Source organism: Trichosurus vulpecula, chromosome 2 (genome assembly GCF_011100635.1).
Source record: "Trichosurus vulpecula isolate mTriVul1 chromosome 2, mTriVul1.pri, whole genome shotgun sequence".
In the NCBI taxonomy this organism is placed as follows: domain Eukaryota; kingdom Metazoa; phylum Chordata; class Mammalia; order Diprotodontia; family Phalangeridae; genus Trichosurus; species Trichosurus vulpecula.
This window is the reverse complement of record NC_050574.1, coordinates 19,459,603-19,476,873: the sequence shown is the minus strand read 5'-3', so window position 1 is coordinate 19,476,873 and position 17,271 is coordinate 19,459,603. Positions and strand designations below refer to the sequence as shown.

At 42.3% G+C, this 17,271-nt stretch overlaps 1 protein-coding gene across 4 annotated transcripts in view; it reads right to left on the bottom strand.

The window, feature by feature from the left end:
• The window catches only part of CLSTN1 (calsyntenin 1), an 87,024-nt gene that overhangs the window by 13,288 nt on the left and 56,465 nt on the right, over positions 1 to 17,271 (bottom strand). For 2 of the 4 annotated variants that reach the window (XM_036743089.1, XM_036743091.1), the window contains exons 3-9: positions 13,452 to 13,481; positions 12,101 to 12,296; positions 10,010 to 10,218; positions 8,858 to 9,007; positions 8,536 to 8,721; positions 5,419 to 5,667; positions 3,083 to 3,204 (exon numbers count right to left, since the gene is read on the bottom strand). In XM_036743089.1, the coding sequence (XP_036598984.1) occupies positions 3,083 to 3,204; positions 5,419 to 5,667; positions 8,536 to 8,721; positions 8,858 to 9,007; positions 10,010 to 10,218; positions 12,101 to 12,296; positions 13,452 to 13,481 (1,142 nt within the window). The remainder of the gene's footprint in view (positions 1 to 3,082; positions 3,205 to 5,418; positions 5,668 to 8,535; positions 8,722 to 8,857; positions 9,008 to 10,009; positions 10,219 to 12,100; positions 12,297 to 13,451; positions 13,482 to 17,271) is intronic. The other 2 variants (XM_036743090.1, XM_036743092.1) reach the window with 1 other exon arrangement.

Sequence of the window (17,271 nt, the reverse complement as noted above, 5' to 3'; positions counted from 1 at the left end):
CTCCCCTCACTCCAGCTATCTAATCATTTACCAAATCTTGTTGAATTGATGGCAACTGCATCTTCTCACCTCCAAGACTATTCACAGAGCTTAGTTGAAACCTTTCTCACTCCTTGGCTGGACCACTCCAACAGTGCTACTACAGCAACTCCTAAGGCACTCTGGGCTCCCTGGCTCATTTTCTCTCATAGCTGCCAGAATGATATTCCTAAGGCACAGATCCAACCTGTGGGTCACTCTCCTGCTTAATAACCCCCAATGGCTCTCTATTACTCCTGGGTTCAAGTATCAACTCCTCTTTTTCAACATTTACAGGCCGTTCCAAACCACCTTTGGAGGCTTATGATAAATACATCACTCCCTTTCACATACCCTCTGGTCCAGCTGAACTGGCCCTGTCTGTCACATACAACACTCTCTCTGTCATCTGCACAGACTCATCCAAGACTGGGATGGATTCTTTCCTCAGCTCTGCCCCTTAGAACTCCTGGTTTCCTTCAAAGCTCAGCTAACGATTACATGAGGCTTTTCTGGATTCCCCTTTTCCCAGATGCCAGGTTCTGCCTCAAAACTGCATTGTGTTTATTCTGCAAATGCTTCTAAGTATACATGTCTCCCATGACAGAATGTGTTCTTAATGGCTATATTTTTCATATTTGAAAGAAGTACAAGACTAGAAAAGTATGTTGCTCTCTGTTAGTCATGTCTTCATGGCTTAAAGGCCTTATACTTCACAGTTTGTATCATGACATAGTCTCTGAATTTATTTCTTCATTTGATAAACAGAGCTTATAGCTGTGAATCTTTAACAAACAAATTAGGTTCACTAAATAGCACAGTCCAGCTGGGCAGAAGGCCTAACAGCGAAGCACTGAGACAAAAAGCTTAAGGTCTGAAAGCCAAATAAATGTTGAGTTTAGTGAATTTACTTTCAGGTCGTTACCAACCTAGAAATATAGAGTGAGGAGAGAAAAGCTCAGAATGCCAGATAGGGATAGACTCCAGCCCACTAAGAGACAGGGAAAGATGCTCACAAGAGGAAGATGCCCTCAGACGGAGAGAAGCAGGCAGGAGCAGCCACCACTGCCTCGTCTTTGGACTTCTAAAGCCTCGGAGCCATGCTCTGCTCCATAATAGCTACAGGCATCCATGTGAATAGTATTTCCTGGAATCCTCCCTACCCCCGCCCCTGGGTCAAAGCTGGTGGTCATGGGGCAAACAAGCCAAGGGCCAGAGGTTTCCCACTTCTGTCACAGAGCAAGTGAAGAAATAGCTTTTGAGTATCTTTAAGAGAGAAACCTCCTGATTTAAAAAAAAATCTTAATAAGGAAAATTTTCCCTTTGAAGAAAAACAGCGATTCCTCACTATTTCACCTTAAAAGCAAATCCCTATTGCCTCACAACTATTCTCTTTCTCAGATTATAAACTGTTTAAAGGCAGGACTCACACACTCACATCCCCCTCCATGCCCTACACTGCCATGTTCAATAATTACCCATTATACTAAATTCTTATTTAAATGCATAAAAGAGTACCATGGATTTAAAATAAGGTTCAGCCAAACTGACTGATTTATGTTTATAAGGAAATCAGATGAGCAGCCTACATCCTCATCTGGAATCAGCTCTAACAGCAAAGTCAACAGACCACTAAGTAGCAAGAGGGCTTATTAATTTAAATGACACTAATTTCCTCATGCTAATGCCATTTATATCAAACACAGGTGCTATAAATATGGAAGAAAAACTTGATTTGGAGAGCCAAGGGATTGAGCAGGCCTTGGTACCTGCTCTGCCCTACATATACTACAAACCCCGAGATCATGAGCACATTTAATAGAAAACAAGAAACGCAAGAGAACAGCATCTAGAATGCCAGGGAAGAACTGGTTACCTCTCTAGTCACTCACCTAGTAAAATTCCCCCCTCTTTTCAGTTTTGTGGGCTACATTTTTATAGTAAATACTTATTAGGAACTTAATATTAGGTATCAATACAACTAAACTGGTTTAGTAACTCTTTGCACTGAAATTATTCAACACATAAAGCTACCATGACACTTTTTCAGTCTAAAATTTTAATATTTAAGGCATACTTTACAGATAAAAACTTGGAATCTAAAATATATAAGAGAAGGAAGGAAGGAAGAAAGGAAGGAAGGAAGGAAGGAAGGAAGAATGAACTCCCAATGCAAAATGGTAAATGGTCAACAGCAGCACAAACTGTAAATAACTTTTAAAAACATCCAACCTCAATAATAATTAAAGAGACAAAATAAAACAAGTCTAAGGTACCACTTTACACCCATTAACATGGTAATATATATATATGTGTGTGTGTATATATATATGTGTGTGTGTGTATACATATATATGTGTGTGTATGTGTGTGTGTGTATATATATATATATATATATATATATATAATTAAAAACAATAGAACTCAATCCTGGAGGGATCATAGAGAAAAGTAAGCAGATTTATCCACAGCTGATGGAACTATCAAGTTGCAGAATCTTTTGGGAAGGTGATCTGATGGTTCATAGTAAGAGTTATAAAAATATTTATTCCTGTTGACCCACTAATTCCATCATTCGGAGTATATCCTGGGCGCGTTACAGCCACCTCAATGTCCAGCAGTTGGGGAGTGATCAAGTGGACTGGTATATTTACCATAACAGACTCATATTAATTCAAGAAGCATTTGCTGGATTTGTGTCCTACCTGTCTAGCACTGTGCTAGATAATGGGAGGTACGAGTTCAAAAATGAAGCATCTGCTGCCCAGAAGCACATTAGTCTCCTGGGGAGAAACACCATGCACACAGATGATAATATATGAAGTATATGCAAAAATGCAAGTTATTTTTTAAGGCATGGAGAGGGGTTAACACCAACAACTTGAGAGCTCAAAGTCCTTCTGTAGGAGGTGACTCCAGAGCTGCACTGTTAAGACATGATAATGAAGACAGAAAACAGGAGGAATAAACCTAAGTCAAATCTCTAAAAGCAGAACAAGAATGGAATACAAGCTAAGTGCAATCATGTGAATCTATGAACGAAAACCAGTAGACAGAGAATCACCTGGTTCAGTTTCCAGTGGAATTCAGCAGGTTTGTAACTCTTCTCCTCTGAAGGGTCTTGACGGAAGAGAAAAACCAGTCGGCAATTATGTACGTAGAGGGAATAATGGTGCCGGTTCATTTCTGTAAAAAGTTTTAAGTAGTATGTAATGCACTTAATATTCAAACCAGAAAATAGGGCATTTCTTAAAGATGATTTTTAAAATGTTCTTTCTCCTGCAGAATGAACTCTGCCATGCACTGGTGCAGCAGGAGTGTCAAATTCAAACAGAGACGGGCCTCTCAACAACCTTTCGGGCAGCAGCGTATTGACACTACTTAAGTTCTATTGTATTTTTGTTTATTTTGTCAAATATTTCCCAATTGCATGGGGTGGCCTAGAGGCCACAAATCTGACCCCTTTGAACTACAGAATGTTTAAGAGCAAATATGGCAGGTCATTAGGGACTAGTGTGTACGAGAGGAAATAAGACAAAAAATATGAGCAATGTCCCTTAAGAACAACCACAAAGTGTCATGAGGGTGGACAAGTGATGGTTAAGGAATAATAACCCATTAACTCCCTTCAGGAGAGGTGAAAATTATTTCTTTTAATGGAAGACAAAAAAGTTATTTTCAGTTCTGAGAGGAGGAAGAAGCTAAACAAAACTAAAATATAAAAGGTCTCAACATAAAATTAACATTCAATCCCACTGTCAACAGCTACTCACATGCTTGGTGACATCAGTACCCAGTGAAAATACAAAAGCATCAGTTTTGGAAAAGAATATCATACAGAAATTCTCCCAGCCCGTCTAATTGGTTCAGGGCCATTTGGGGGCACAAGCTCTAAGCGAACAATGTGCCTATCTCCAATTATCTGCCTCCCAAAGGCAGGAGCAGAGCAGGAGCTGAGCAGGCCTATGCCTCCTTTTCCAATTACTTCCTGAATTTCAGTACACTATTTTTTAATGAAGGAGAAATGAACTAGCCTTATGACATGCCACATATGATGAATATTTTTTAAAAATTCATTTCACAAGATGTATTACTACTTTGCTAAGTAGTAGGAAACTTCTGTCCTTTCTTTTTGATCAGAAGGAACGTTCAGGCTCCTGCCGATCCTCTTGATTTAGTTAATTCTGTTCAAGCTTGGTACTATTAAGGATGAAATTTGAGAGTCTCTATTTCTTCTGACTCGAAATGCATCAAAAAGCATGACAGCTCGTTAGGCAAAATACCATTCCTAGCATGATGAACAAGTTCATTACTCCGGATGACAAATGTGAAAATTCCCATGTTATAACAGGGCAGCAATTAGAGAAACAGATAACAGAGTTTCCTTACATCAGATGCAAGAAGATTGCAACATTTACAAAAACTAATGCTACTGAGGGGCAGCTGGGTGGTGCAGTAGATAAGAGTGCCAGCTCTAGAGTCAAGAAGACCCAAGTTCAAATCCAGCCTCAGCTACTTACTAACCTAGTATGACCCTGGGCTTACCTCAGTTTCCTCATCTGTAAATTAGGATGATAATCACCTCTACCTCCTAGGCATGGTTGTTGTCGAGACTCAAATGAGATAATAACTGTAAAGCACTTAACACAGTGCCTGGTATACAGTAGGTATATAATATATAAACACATTACATATATAACGTCAATGTCAAATAAAGTTAACTATTATTATGGTCTTATGTTACAATATACAAATGTTTGCTACTGTTATCACTGTTGTTATGGTTATTCTCAGGACATTAGCGCAGTTCTACCACACAGATTAGACTTTTTCTCCCAGAAGCAAATCTCCATTCCATATAATTTCTTTAATACTACAAAGACAACTAGTGTTAAATCAACTGGATATAGTCCTAGGGAGCAGTTTCTCAAATAAGAGGCAAACCAATGTAAATCAAATCAAGCACTATTACAACAGAATAAAATTCATCCTAAATGGAAAACCGGCATTAAAACCCCAAACTTCGTTCCCTCTAAAGAGCAGGAGCTCTGAATAGCTAAATCAGAAGATGTCTGGCCTTGTTTTCGACCTTGGCTTTGGGGGCCTTCATTTCAGCAGCTGCAAAGAAACAGTAACATTCAGAGTTGTGCTTGTTGACACAGGTGCATTGTAAGAGCCTGTTAAGAAATAGGCTCTCCGGCCCTTTTGGCGGTTTGCTCTCCATTTCTATCCAGGGTTCAGTGGCTCTGGTTAGTCAGTCTACATACTAGCTCATACTATTTTATTCAAGTATCACAAAATAAGAGTAAACGTGCACTCCAGACATCAAACCCAGCAGATGTCAATGTGATAATAGAGGCGATAAAAAGTGAAATGCTGCTGATCTCGGCATTCACTCACCTGTCTTATCCGAATTGCACAGAATGGTCTCCTTCTCCCTGCCCCCAGGCCCGTGCCTCATCCACACGGAGATCATAAAGGGCTCTTTCACATTGACTGACACGACCCCCTCTGGAATCTTCACTGCCTGGGTGCCGTTAAATTCAAAGACCTGGTCACTGTCATGGCCATTATCAGTGGGGAGGCCCATAGTCCAGTTCAAGGCGCTGCTTGGAGGAGGAAGAAGTTCAGCAGTCCCAGAAGATGCACCTGAAACAAAAAAGGCCCCACCAATAAAAAGAGGAGAACTCAGAGGTGTAAGATGTTTCCAGACCAACTAAAATTCATTTTCACATGTCTATCCTAACCCTGTAGTAGAAAAAGAACCCACACTCATTTATTCTAAAAAACCTGAGAAGGCAGGCCAACAAGCCACTCCAGACCTCCAACTCCAGCCACAAGGACCGTGAGAAGCAGGTCGCACCACAGTGAAGAACTCTCAATGATGAGCATGTAGCAAGTCCTCCCTTGGGTTATCCTCTAAATCTACACACACCAAAAACATTCCAGGAAGACTCATCCCACATCCTAACTAATCCAGGTGGGAAAAGTCACAAGGTCATTTCTCTTGCCTCGTTCCCACATTTAAAAAATATATATCAGAGCACATTAAACCAGTCAGTCAGTCAATAAGCACTTGGCCCCGAGGACACAAATACATGGAATGAAACGATCCCTCCCCGTGAGGGTCTTAGATTTGCCAGGGGAAGGATACATACAGTCAGGAGTTCAGTGGCCCCCAGATGCCACTGCCACCTCTCTCAAACCAACAAGCATTTATTAAGCACTTAGTATGTGCCAAGCACAGGGTGAGGGAGAGAACAGAACAAGGGGGTGCAGATTTTCTCCAGAAAACCTTGAGGAGAAGGCTTCAAGTTTTCTCATCCTGCAGAAAGCGGTCCCAAGAGGCCTTCTCACCTGAATGATGGCCCATCTCTGCAGCCCCCTCCTCCCATTGGGGAGTCCTCTTAGAAGCTCCACTCTGAAGATGTGTCTGGCCTACCTTTCCTTTCCCTGGGGGCTCCTGACTCTCCAGACTTCTCTGCCATGCCCCTGGGCAGGTGCCCCACTCTGCCACACACTGTACCCCTTCCCAGCTCTCTGGTGTGTGTCTTCCCCCATTAGGAAAACTGCTTGTGGGCAGGGGATGTCTTATAGTTTCTAATCGCCTCCCCAGCCCTTAGCACAGAGACTGGCATACAGTAAGGGCTTAATAAATGCTGGCTGACTTGACCTGCCCTCAGAGCCTTCTCACCCGGCACACCTCTTTGACACCCAGACTGGCCATCCTTCATGTCCCTCTCAGCTCTGTATCTGGCTCTCCCTCAGCCTGTCAACTCCCTTCAGAGTGTGAGCTCCTAGAGAACAAGGACTATCCTTCTCCTGGCTTTTATTTGTAACCCCAGCACTTGGCACAGTGCCTGACACACAGTAAGTGTTTAATAAATGCTTCTTGTCTGCCTGCCTTGGAGGTCTACTCCATCAATCTCCATGTCCCAATTTGGATCTTGGGGCATGTATCAGCCCCCCAGGTCCTTCTCCTTCAAGGATTTCTGCACCTGGCTCGCTGTCTTCCAAGGACTCCACTGGCTATGACTGTGCCCCCCTAACCACCACCCCAGCCTCCTCCACACCCACAAGCTGCATCTTCACTCCACCTCAGGCACAAACAGTGCTGGTCATAGCTCTGATCTGTTACCTCTAACGAATTCCTCTGTCAGACAAGAACCTCCTATCCTCCCATCTCTCCTTCTGCCTCTCTCTTTTTAAACCTACACTTTGATATCCTCAGAACCTCATAGATTTGATCTCGTAGACTGGATCTTAGAGGCTGCCTTGGCCTTCAATATGTTGTAACCCCCTCCCCCACTCTATACCAGCTGCTTGGCTGGGCCTCCCCTTACCTGCTTTCCAGCCCCCCTTTCCTTGAAAGTAAAGACTATGGAAGCATATTATAAAAATGAAAATGTTTAAAAAGATTTTCATCTAAAGCCCTTCCCAAAAACCTTGGAAAAGGTAGGTGAGGAATAAAGTTCAAGACAAAAAGGGTTTTCTTGGGAAAACGTATTAAAGCTGGTACATTAAGACCAAAGACCTGTGTGCAATCTGGTTCACATCTGAGCCTTTTCTGTCAAGAAAGGATTGAGATATCAATTGGGGTGTGGTGCGGGGGGTGGAAGGGAGAGAAGGTGTCCCTCAAGGAAGGGGATAGTCCAGGAGGTACAGGGTAGGGATCTGATAAATCAATTATTGACTATCAACCCAGGTTGTGCTATATATGTCATCTGAAATCTTGGGGAACAGTTGCAGGAGGGCATGGAGAAGGCCTATGTCAGTCTCAATATTTCTCTCTTTAAGCCAGAAATAATCTGCATATATATTTATGATAAACTAAAAGACAAACTGAAGTCACACAGTGAAGTCACACAATATTAGTATTAATATTTCAGTCTTTTTTATTTGACAAGAGAGTCTTGTTTCCTTGTTTTTGCATCCCCAGTGCACAGCATAGTGCCTGGCACATGATAAGCACTTCATAAATGCTTTCCCTGTATTATCCTATCTACTGAGTGCAAATTTCTCATTTTACAGATAGGGAAACTAAGGTCAGAGGGGTCAGACTGGTCACATAGCTGGTAAGGTCCTGAGGCAGGATGGCCTCTAGGGTGCTCCTGACTCAGACCAGAGCTCCATGTATGTACCATGTACTAGGTGGCTACCTCAATCTCTAGCTGCTTCATTCTTCCCCCTATTTTACAGATAAAGAAACTGAGCCACAGAGAGGTTAAGTGATCTGCCAAAGCTACTAAGTGGCAGAGGCAGGATTTGGACCCATGTTTTCCCAAGCCTGGACTCTATGAACCTACCTCCCAACACAGTGAAAATGACCTTCAAAAATTCTGTCTTTCCCGCCCTTACTAGTACTGCAAACAGAAGCATCAAAGGATTTTGCTAAATTAGCAAAATAATTTTAAAACGCAATTCCCAGTCAGGCCTTCTATCAGTGTGCAAAGAAAGCACTTTCTGATTCCCATGAAAAACGACAAGCAAGGAGGCAACAGGCGGGAACTCTCTTACCGCAGAGCCGGTGGAGGGCCTTCTCCGAGTACGTGTCCCGATCACAGCCTTTGCCTATGTGGCTGGTTTCTAGCTCCACTGTCGCTTGGATGGAGGTGATGGCTTCATCACAAGTCTCCAAATGGATGTTGGGGAAAAGGGCCAAAGACCCAGTACCAGGTTCGTACTCAATCCTCTTATTCCATCCTGCACAAGTTGGGGTAGGGAGGAGGGGAGAGATTTAGGGCAAAAAACCCACCACATGGACTTGTGATTAGACATTTCTGAGGACAGGCAGACACGAAAAACAGACAGTGACAGAAGAGGAAAAGGCCAAACAGACCTTGCCAGCCAGGCTTGCATGTAGGTTTAATGCTAATCTTGACCAACACATCTTCTGTAGCTCTTCTCTTTCCACAGTCATATGCAGTAACCGTCAGCTTATACTGAGGCTCTTTCCCATAGCTTAGCTTCTCAGTGTTTTTTATATACCCTGGCAAGGGGAGAAAACAATGTGGTCAGAGCAAAAAGCTACTTGGCTTTTCACTTCAGCTGTCCCATGGCCAAACACCAAGCTGTATGGGTTCATAAGATATAACTACGTTTTTGAGGTAATTAACCCTCAATTTAATTTACATAAACTTTGAATATACATTAGACAGTAAATCAACCTTTAAGAAATACTTAAGGAGATCAGATAAGTATACAGAAGCAACAGTAATTTTATTCACTATATATTCTTATGGTCTTTATATATGGCTTTGTATTTACACAAAGATGTCAGAATCTGCACACAAGGAGAGACCACTCCAAATAAATTCAAGTATTTCTAATATGATGTAACATACTAATATTTCTTGCTAAAAGGTTCACTTTCTTAAAAAGGAAAGTTTTTAAAGTGATAATTTTTTTTCCCCTAAAGGAGAAGTGTATCTAGTACCAGCTTCTAGGTTCAGACTTCCCTGAATTCTTAAAAATTATCTTTGGTGCCCCCAAAAGGGTATGGTCATATAAAAAGGAAGTTCTGTAATGAATTTAAACTTAATCCTGTTGAACTGCAAAGGCCTCTGTCCCCAATCTGCCTAGAACCAGTAGAAGCTTTTTGATTCCAGGGGTGGGGAGTGAAGAGAGAATATAAGGCACTAGGACAAGCCTCCAAAGGCAATCTCATGTTGGCAAAAAGATGGAAGTCTGAGAAATAAAGCCCATTAAATGGCTTTTTATTTTTTTTTTTTGGCTAAGAAAGAAAAAGAGAGGACCTCTTGAGAGAATAGAAGAATTCCAGATTTTAAAGAAGAAATGGGAGAAGACTGGAGTTAAAATCTGAAACAAAATGTAGATTATGGATTGAGTTCCCAAACTGTGATCAGTATCAATATTCTACAAAACTGCCCAGTCTGAAGATTTATTTGAAACTGGCAGAAGTGAACTATCTGCCAAGAAAGAGCTGGATCCTACTAAGAAACCTTCTTTGACTCTGCTTCCTTTTCCTTACCGTCCTTGTCAATGATGAAGGGCACATCTGGAGTTACAATTTCATAGCTGCAGATCTGGCTGAACTGAGGAGAACAGTCTGCGTCCACTGCTTCCACTTTTAAAATGTTGTCATATTTCTTCCCCTCAATAACTGTAGCTTTGTAGGATTTTTCTTTAAATATAGGGGCATACTCATTCACATCATTCACCTGAATATGTACTGTTGCTCTGATAAAGGAAAAAAAGAAAAACAAAAATATCATGGTGTTATTAAAGTACGTTTTTCAGCTTCTATTAGATTAACCCCAAAGATGTCGTTTCTGCTGTTTGTACATTTCCTTCTAAAACTTAATGCCTTGTTTTGTTCAATATCTGCAAGTGCACACATGCTATAAAATATAAGTTCCCTTGAGGGACTTGTGCTTTTTATTCATTTCTGAATTTACCTCGCAAACAGCAGGCACTTAATATCTGCTGAATTAATGGCAATCACTAAGTTCTTTTAATTCTGAATTAAAAAGCAAAGTCAGCTAAGGGGTTTGGGGGTTGTTGCTTTTTTTAAAAAATCAAAATGGCATCTCAACTCCTCAGATTAAACCAGATGGTTAAAAAAAACCACAACTGTTCTTTTCTTTGAAGTGTGATAATGTGGGAGGGAGATCAGAATACACAGAAGGGAAAATAAGGAAGAATGAGAAGACAGCTGATTAGACATCTCATCATAAACTGTTAAGAGTAAAAGGATAGTCGAATTCAAGGGCGCACACATACAAACACAAGTCAAATGAAGGAAAGAAGCAAAAGGAGACAAAAAGCACACACAGACTTGGCTTTGCTTGTAAGCTACTTTAGAAGGCAAGTGTCATTTCTGTGCTGCTGTGAGGACTTCGTGAACATGATTCCCCAGGAGGACACCTGGGCCTTCCCCAGAGGGGCCCCTCAAGACCCTGACTTCTTGGGGTCCTGCCACATGGAATAACCAAAGAGATCACATTTACTTTCCAAGTGGCTTTTTAAAGCAAGCATTACCTATATCATCATTCCCCTTTCTTTTACAAAAACAAAACTGCCTTGTCCGTGCCCTTTTAAACGGTAAGTGTGGAGAGAGGTGAAGGAATTGCTATGGGTGATGTCCATCTGCTTCCCAAACTTTTTGACAACCATAAAAATGTCATCTAACAGGAGGATCTGGTTTAAAAGAGAATTCTGGAGCAAATGAAAAATAAAAGCTTTAAAACAAGAAAATTCAGATGTAGAATTCAAGGACTACTAATCGTTGAAGGCTAAACACTGATACAATCATTCCTGCCAACAGGATGCTATATGGTAAAGTAAAACTAGCCACATCCAAAATGGGGGCAAAAAGATAGAAAGCGCTTTTTGATCTTCACAACTCAATGAGGTAGGCAAGAAAGCTATTTTCACTAGTTTTTTTTTACAAGTGAGTAAACTGAGGCACAAGTTTCTAGTCTTCTTTCTCATTCTTCTTCTTCACGCTCTAGATTCCAGCCGTACGGGACTACCAGCTGTCCACAAAATTGCCCCACACTCTGTCAGCTCCCTGCATTGGCACAAGCCCCCTGCCCTGACTAAAATGCATTCTTTAGAGCCTTTCCTGACCCTTGGACTTCACCACATCCAAGCCCTTCATTTTACCCTCCAGGTGGACATGATCTCTCCCTGCCCAAACTGTCTGGCTCTTCCCCCTCTGCACCTCTCCCCATCTTGTATTTCTCCTCTCTGCACACGTCAGTCTCCCCTTCTTTATCTTTATCTCCTTCACAGAAGTAACTGCCACATTTTTATCTCTGTCTCCCCAGCCCCTAGAATGTTTTAGGGGCTTACAAAATATTCACAGAGAAAGCTGAACAGTAAGTGGGGGGGCAGGGCCTAGCAAAACACACACACACACACACACTCTCTCTCTCTCTCTCTCTCTCTCTCTCTCTCTCTCTCTCTCCATGCTTGGATTCCTACTGTCTAAGGCTCTCTTTTCCCCCCATACCACTCCTGCCATCCCCAGTTCACAAGTCACCTTAACTTCACCCCAGAGTACACAGACACTTGGCAAGCAGGCCATTTCCCCCCTTTGGCCCACTACCTCACTTACTTGTGAGATTTTTTTGTATTGGCTCCATCTGGTCCCTTCCCACAATCATAGGCCTGGATGGTGAAGGTGTAGTCTTTCTGCAGTTCACAGTCCAGCTTCTCTTTGGAGCGAATTATGCCCTCACCAGTGGATTTATCAACTACCACAGCATCAAAGGGGACATTCTGCCCGTGAATTTTAAATCCACATATCTCACCTAAAGAGTCAAAGGAGCACAGGTTAGAATTCCAACCAACTACCCTCTCCACACATTTCCCCCCAAAACAAAAGACAACAATCTGGCAGCCAGGGATTTGTGAGGGTCTGTGGACAAAGCAAGAACACTGTGCTTTTAAAATGGGTGAATTCTGGGAACTTTAGTAAAAAGAAGCATACTCTGGCTTTCCAAGCAACTTGTTTACTTTGCATCCATTCATGCAGGAATACAAAAGAGAGAGAGAAACGTAGACAGGCATTTCACAGGAGTACTTAAGATAGCTCAGGGTGAAAGTGTATCTCACAGAAGCCACAGCCAAGCCCACTGATAACAACTTGGATGTACACCGAGCTACGGGGAATAGCTGGGTAGCTGATTTGACGTGGACCAGAGCAGAAGGTTAAAATGCACAGTTATAAGCTGAGAGATGAAGAAGCTTCAGGTATAGGTTCAGCACCATAATTACAGAAATTCTGTCCAAAAAATCAAAACCACCAAGTCTTCCTGTGCAATGTACCTGGCTAAAATTAGGGAACCAAAATAAACTCTTTAAGGAAAAAGGTAGAAATACCAACTTTTCAGGCATCCATTTCAACAGCTATCTACTAACATAGTACAATTTCTCTTAAACAGAACACTCTTTGTAGAGGGAAGGATTTGCTAGATTTCCTTTTCTTTCAGACTTCTTCCTACCAAACCTGGAAAAAAACCTGCCTCAGTACTTAATTACAGCTAAATAGATTATTAAAACTATTGTTTCCATTCTAATACATGGTTAAAAAAAAGAAATACTTTGATGATTACATAAAGCTCCATAAAATATTGCATATGGAAATGATGTTCCAAAATCCCAACTACTAACAAGATTATCGCTAAAAATACAAGTTCTTTTGACACTTGGACAAGTGCAGTATTTCAAAATGCTACAGTATGACCAGCAGAGTTCAAATGGATGTCTGATTTCCAGATATTTCTAGCCAAGGGTTGGTTACATAACAATTTTCATCAATATATTTTAAAATAGAAACAAAGTGGGAGAATAAAATGGGGCGATAGAGCATGACAGGATCTTCTGCTTAAGTGCTGACTCCCCATTTCATAACCAAAGTTAGTGGGTTAATATTTATAAGAGGGATAGAAAGAACCCTTGATCACCTTCTTTGGTGACTGTCACCTCAAAACTCTCTAAAGGGAGAAAAGATAAACCTGAGTCAGTAACGCAGAACAGACTAAAGAAGAGAAAAATAAGGAACAAGTCAGAGAGGCACACATTACATAGAAAAGCTTTGGACACAAACTTCACCGAGACTGCAGCAGGCGCTGCTGGGACAGCTAGAGCCAAGCTGGAACCTCCAGAACAGCAATGTGGTACTGGCAATTGGTGACTTACCAGAAGCTACTGAGACATTGTGAAAGCCGACTGACTTTCAGATGGAATGCTGCTACAAGGTTCCATGACCCCAGGAAGTGTGAGCAGAGATACAGACGGACACAATGAACAATTAGGCCTGCCTTCTTGTTCTAATTACAGGTTTGAAGAATTTCACCTCTCAAGCTGTGTTCTCCCAGTTAGCTTCTGGTAATACTGACTTCATTACTTGAGTTTGGAGAAACTAAAAAATCGGAACACAAGGGTTTCCCTTTTCATACGTGGTTTGCTAACTAAATAAATTACACCTGTTTTTCTCTAACTAAGCAAGAGGATAAAATTTCTGCACCTTTTTAGAGAACAGCAATTTGAACTCAAACTGCAGGCCAGATCCTCAAGCTTGTGGTTTTTGTTCCATACACATGCTGTATTTATTGGTTCTATTATATCTGTGTGTGTTCGTGCATGTGCATGTAACTAACCAAGGAGAGTCAGGTGTCGAGTGTCAATTCTTTATCCCTATCTTACTATGTATGCATGTGAGGAAAGAGTGTGGCAGTTCTAGAGTCAGAGATGACAGGGCTCCCAGTAATTTCTGGGGCCAGTGCCTCTGACAAAGACCAAGGCTGTCCTCCAAATACACCAAATAAGAAACAGAACATAAACATTCTGGCAAGACGATTTCACTAAGAAGGATAATGTCTGGCTACCTTTCAGAGCCCCCTTTTCTTCTGGGCCAGACAAGTCCAACCATCTTGAAATTGCCTACCGACAAAGGGCGATTTAGAACCCTAAAATCTCAGGGGTCACCCTAGCCCAGCCATACTGGAATAACAATCTCTTCCACAACATCTCTGACCAGGGGCCATCCAACCTTTATTTTGATACCTCCAGTGAAGTACATCTTTTATTGAATGTCACCTCCACTGCCTCTGGAGGCACTCCATCCATTCCACGCTGGGAGAGCTCTAATTGTTAGGAATGCTTTTTTCCTGATATGCAAACTAAATTTACTTCTTTGCAACTACAACTCAATGCTCTTAGCTCAGTCCTCTTGACAGAGTATAATTAATCTCTCTTCCACAGGCCATTCCCTCATATACTTGAAGACAGCAGTAACATGTTCTCCCTCTCCAGCCTCCCCCAAGTCTTCATCAGGTTAAACATCACTGGTTCCTTCAACCATTACGTCCTAAACAAAGTTCCATCCCCAAAACGTCACCTCTGGAACTGAACATAAACTTCCAGATATGTGGAATAGCACAGAGTACCCCAGGGCCATTGCTTCCTCATGTCAGGGCCCTAGGTCCCTCTCAAAGCAGCTTTCTTGGCTGCCACATCTCACTGCTGACTTACATTGGGCTTACAAGCCTCTCAAACCCCCAGATCTTTTTAGATTAAACTCCTCTCTGACCACATCTGAACCATCTTATCCTTGTAAAGTTGAGGTTTGAACCCAAATATAAGAATTTCATTTTTCCTTATTAAATTTTGACTCAGTCACCCAGTGTGTTACTCGTTGTTTGTCCTTTGTTCTCCAAGAGGACCAATGATATCAGGAGGGTGATGTCTTGACCTGTAAGTGAACTGGATTTACGTGAGGCAGGGCTATGCAAAGTCACCAGCCTTACTCTCTCCTGCAGGGCCATCTGAGTCCAGTGGCAAGACACAGGTCAGGACGACTGGTGATTATCCCTTCCAGCTTTGTATCATAGATAAATTAATAATCTTGCACTCCATGTCATACAAGTCATTAATAAAAAATGTTACTCTCTTCTGAGGTTTTAAAAATGTCAAGGGGATGATTCAAAGTTACTCTGCATCTTATTTAGAGAACTGAAGAACAGGAACGTTTGATGCAGGGTAAGAGGGACTGAAGCAGAGGGCCAGAACAACAGAGGGCCAGGTGACAGCAGAGAACACAAAACTCCATCCCCGTGGCACGTGTCCCAGGAGCATTTTCAAGCCTGGATATCTCTAACTTAATGGGTCACAGTTCATTACTCGAGGTGACCTGCCTGGCAGGAGGGAAGCTGCTAAGAAATAAAAGACAAGACTGTGCTCCTAAAGGTAGCATCTAAACAAAGTGAACCTCGGAGGGGTGAAAAAGGTCAGGGAGTAACTATGTTACTCCTCTGCTCAAGAGCCTTTGGTGGTTCCCTTCTGCCTCTAGGATCCAATACAAACACTTCAGTTGGGCCTTCAAAGCCCTTCCTAATCTGGCTCTACTCTACCTTCCTTTCACAGGACTTTGTTCCAGCCAAACCAATCGAGAGGCTGCCCCACAAGCCCAGAACACCATCTCCCACCTTAAGTCTTTGTACTGGCAAATGCCTGGACATAAACACCTTCCTTGTCACACATCTTCTTAGAGGGTCATGGCTCCCTTCAAGGCTCAGCTTTGGGGACCACCTTCCATGAGAAAGGGCTTGTACTTACTGATCTGGGCACACATTTGGTCATTTGGACCAAGCCTGCTGCCCAGCGTAGAGCACTCCTGATGAAGAGTCCCTCTCCCAGTACAAATCATAGCCCTGGAGAGTTGTCTGGGACACTGAGAGATAAGGGCACATGTGCCTGAATCCAGGCATCCTGACTCCAAGACCAAGACCCCAGGCTGACACCAGGCTACCTTCGGTCTACAGGTCACATCTATCAGACAGAATGCAAATGCCATGACAGCAGGCTTTGCCTTTTTCTCTGCATCCAGGGCATGTAGTCATGCATGGAGTAAACATTTAATAAATACTTGCTAGAGTATCCTGGTTTGTTGTTGTTTTTTAAATGCAATACATGAGGCAGCATGGTATAGCGGAAAGTGTACTAGATTCACAATCTGAAGACCTGGGTTCAAATCTTGCCATTGTAAATCACTACCAATTTGACCTCAGGTAAGGTAATTTCTCTGGCTTTCCTTATCTGTAAAATAAGAGGGCTGGATAAATGACCACCTAGTTCCCTAACAGCTTAAAGCTTATTATCTTACGTCAAATAGCACAGGGTGGGAAACTCAAGCACGGATCCCTGGGATATTCTACTGAAGATCTGCTTTCCAAGTGGACATTAAAATCCATTCCAAAGAACTTTTAAGTACCACTTATGGGCCAGGCAGTATGAACAGCACTAGGGATAGAAAGACAAAATGAATATAGTCCCTGTTCTCAAGGCAGGAGGCTACTTTCTTAATTCGAAGGGGCAGAGGTGGGAACCCCCAAGCAAGCCAGTCTGGCTGCCACAGAGAGCACAGGAAGCAGAGAAATGAGCCTAAAAAGGCAGCCTGCAGCTGGTGAGGGATGGATTGTCAATGTCCAGCAGTGGGACTGCATTTGATATTGGGGCCACTGAAGATTCTTGTGCAGAGGAGGGATGTGGCCAAAGGCCTCCTTTAAGAAGGTTACTCTAAAGCCTAAGCACCACATCAGATCTCCATGGATCAGTACTGGTCTCTTTGGACAGCTCCCTTTTTATTTTCTTTCCCCCAATCCCATGTTCAGGAGCTTCCCATCTCTGCTGGGTTGACTTCCTCTACAGAACGTCAGTCCATGGGCTCCTGCTGAGTCTCTCTGTGAACCTCTCAGAATCCATTCACCCAAAACCCTAATGTGC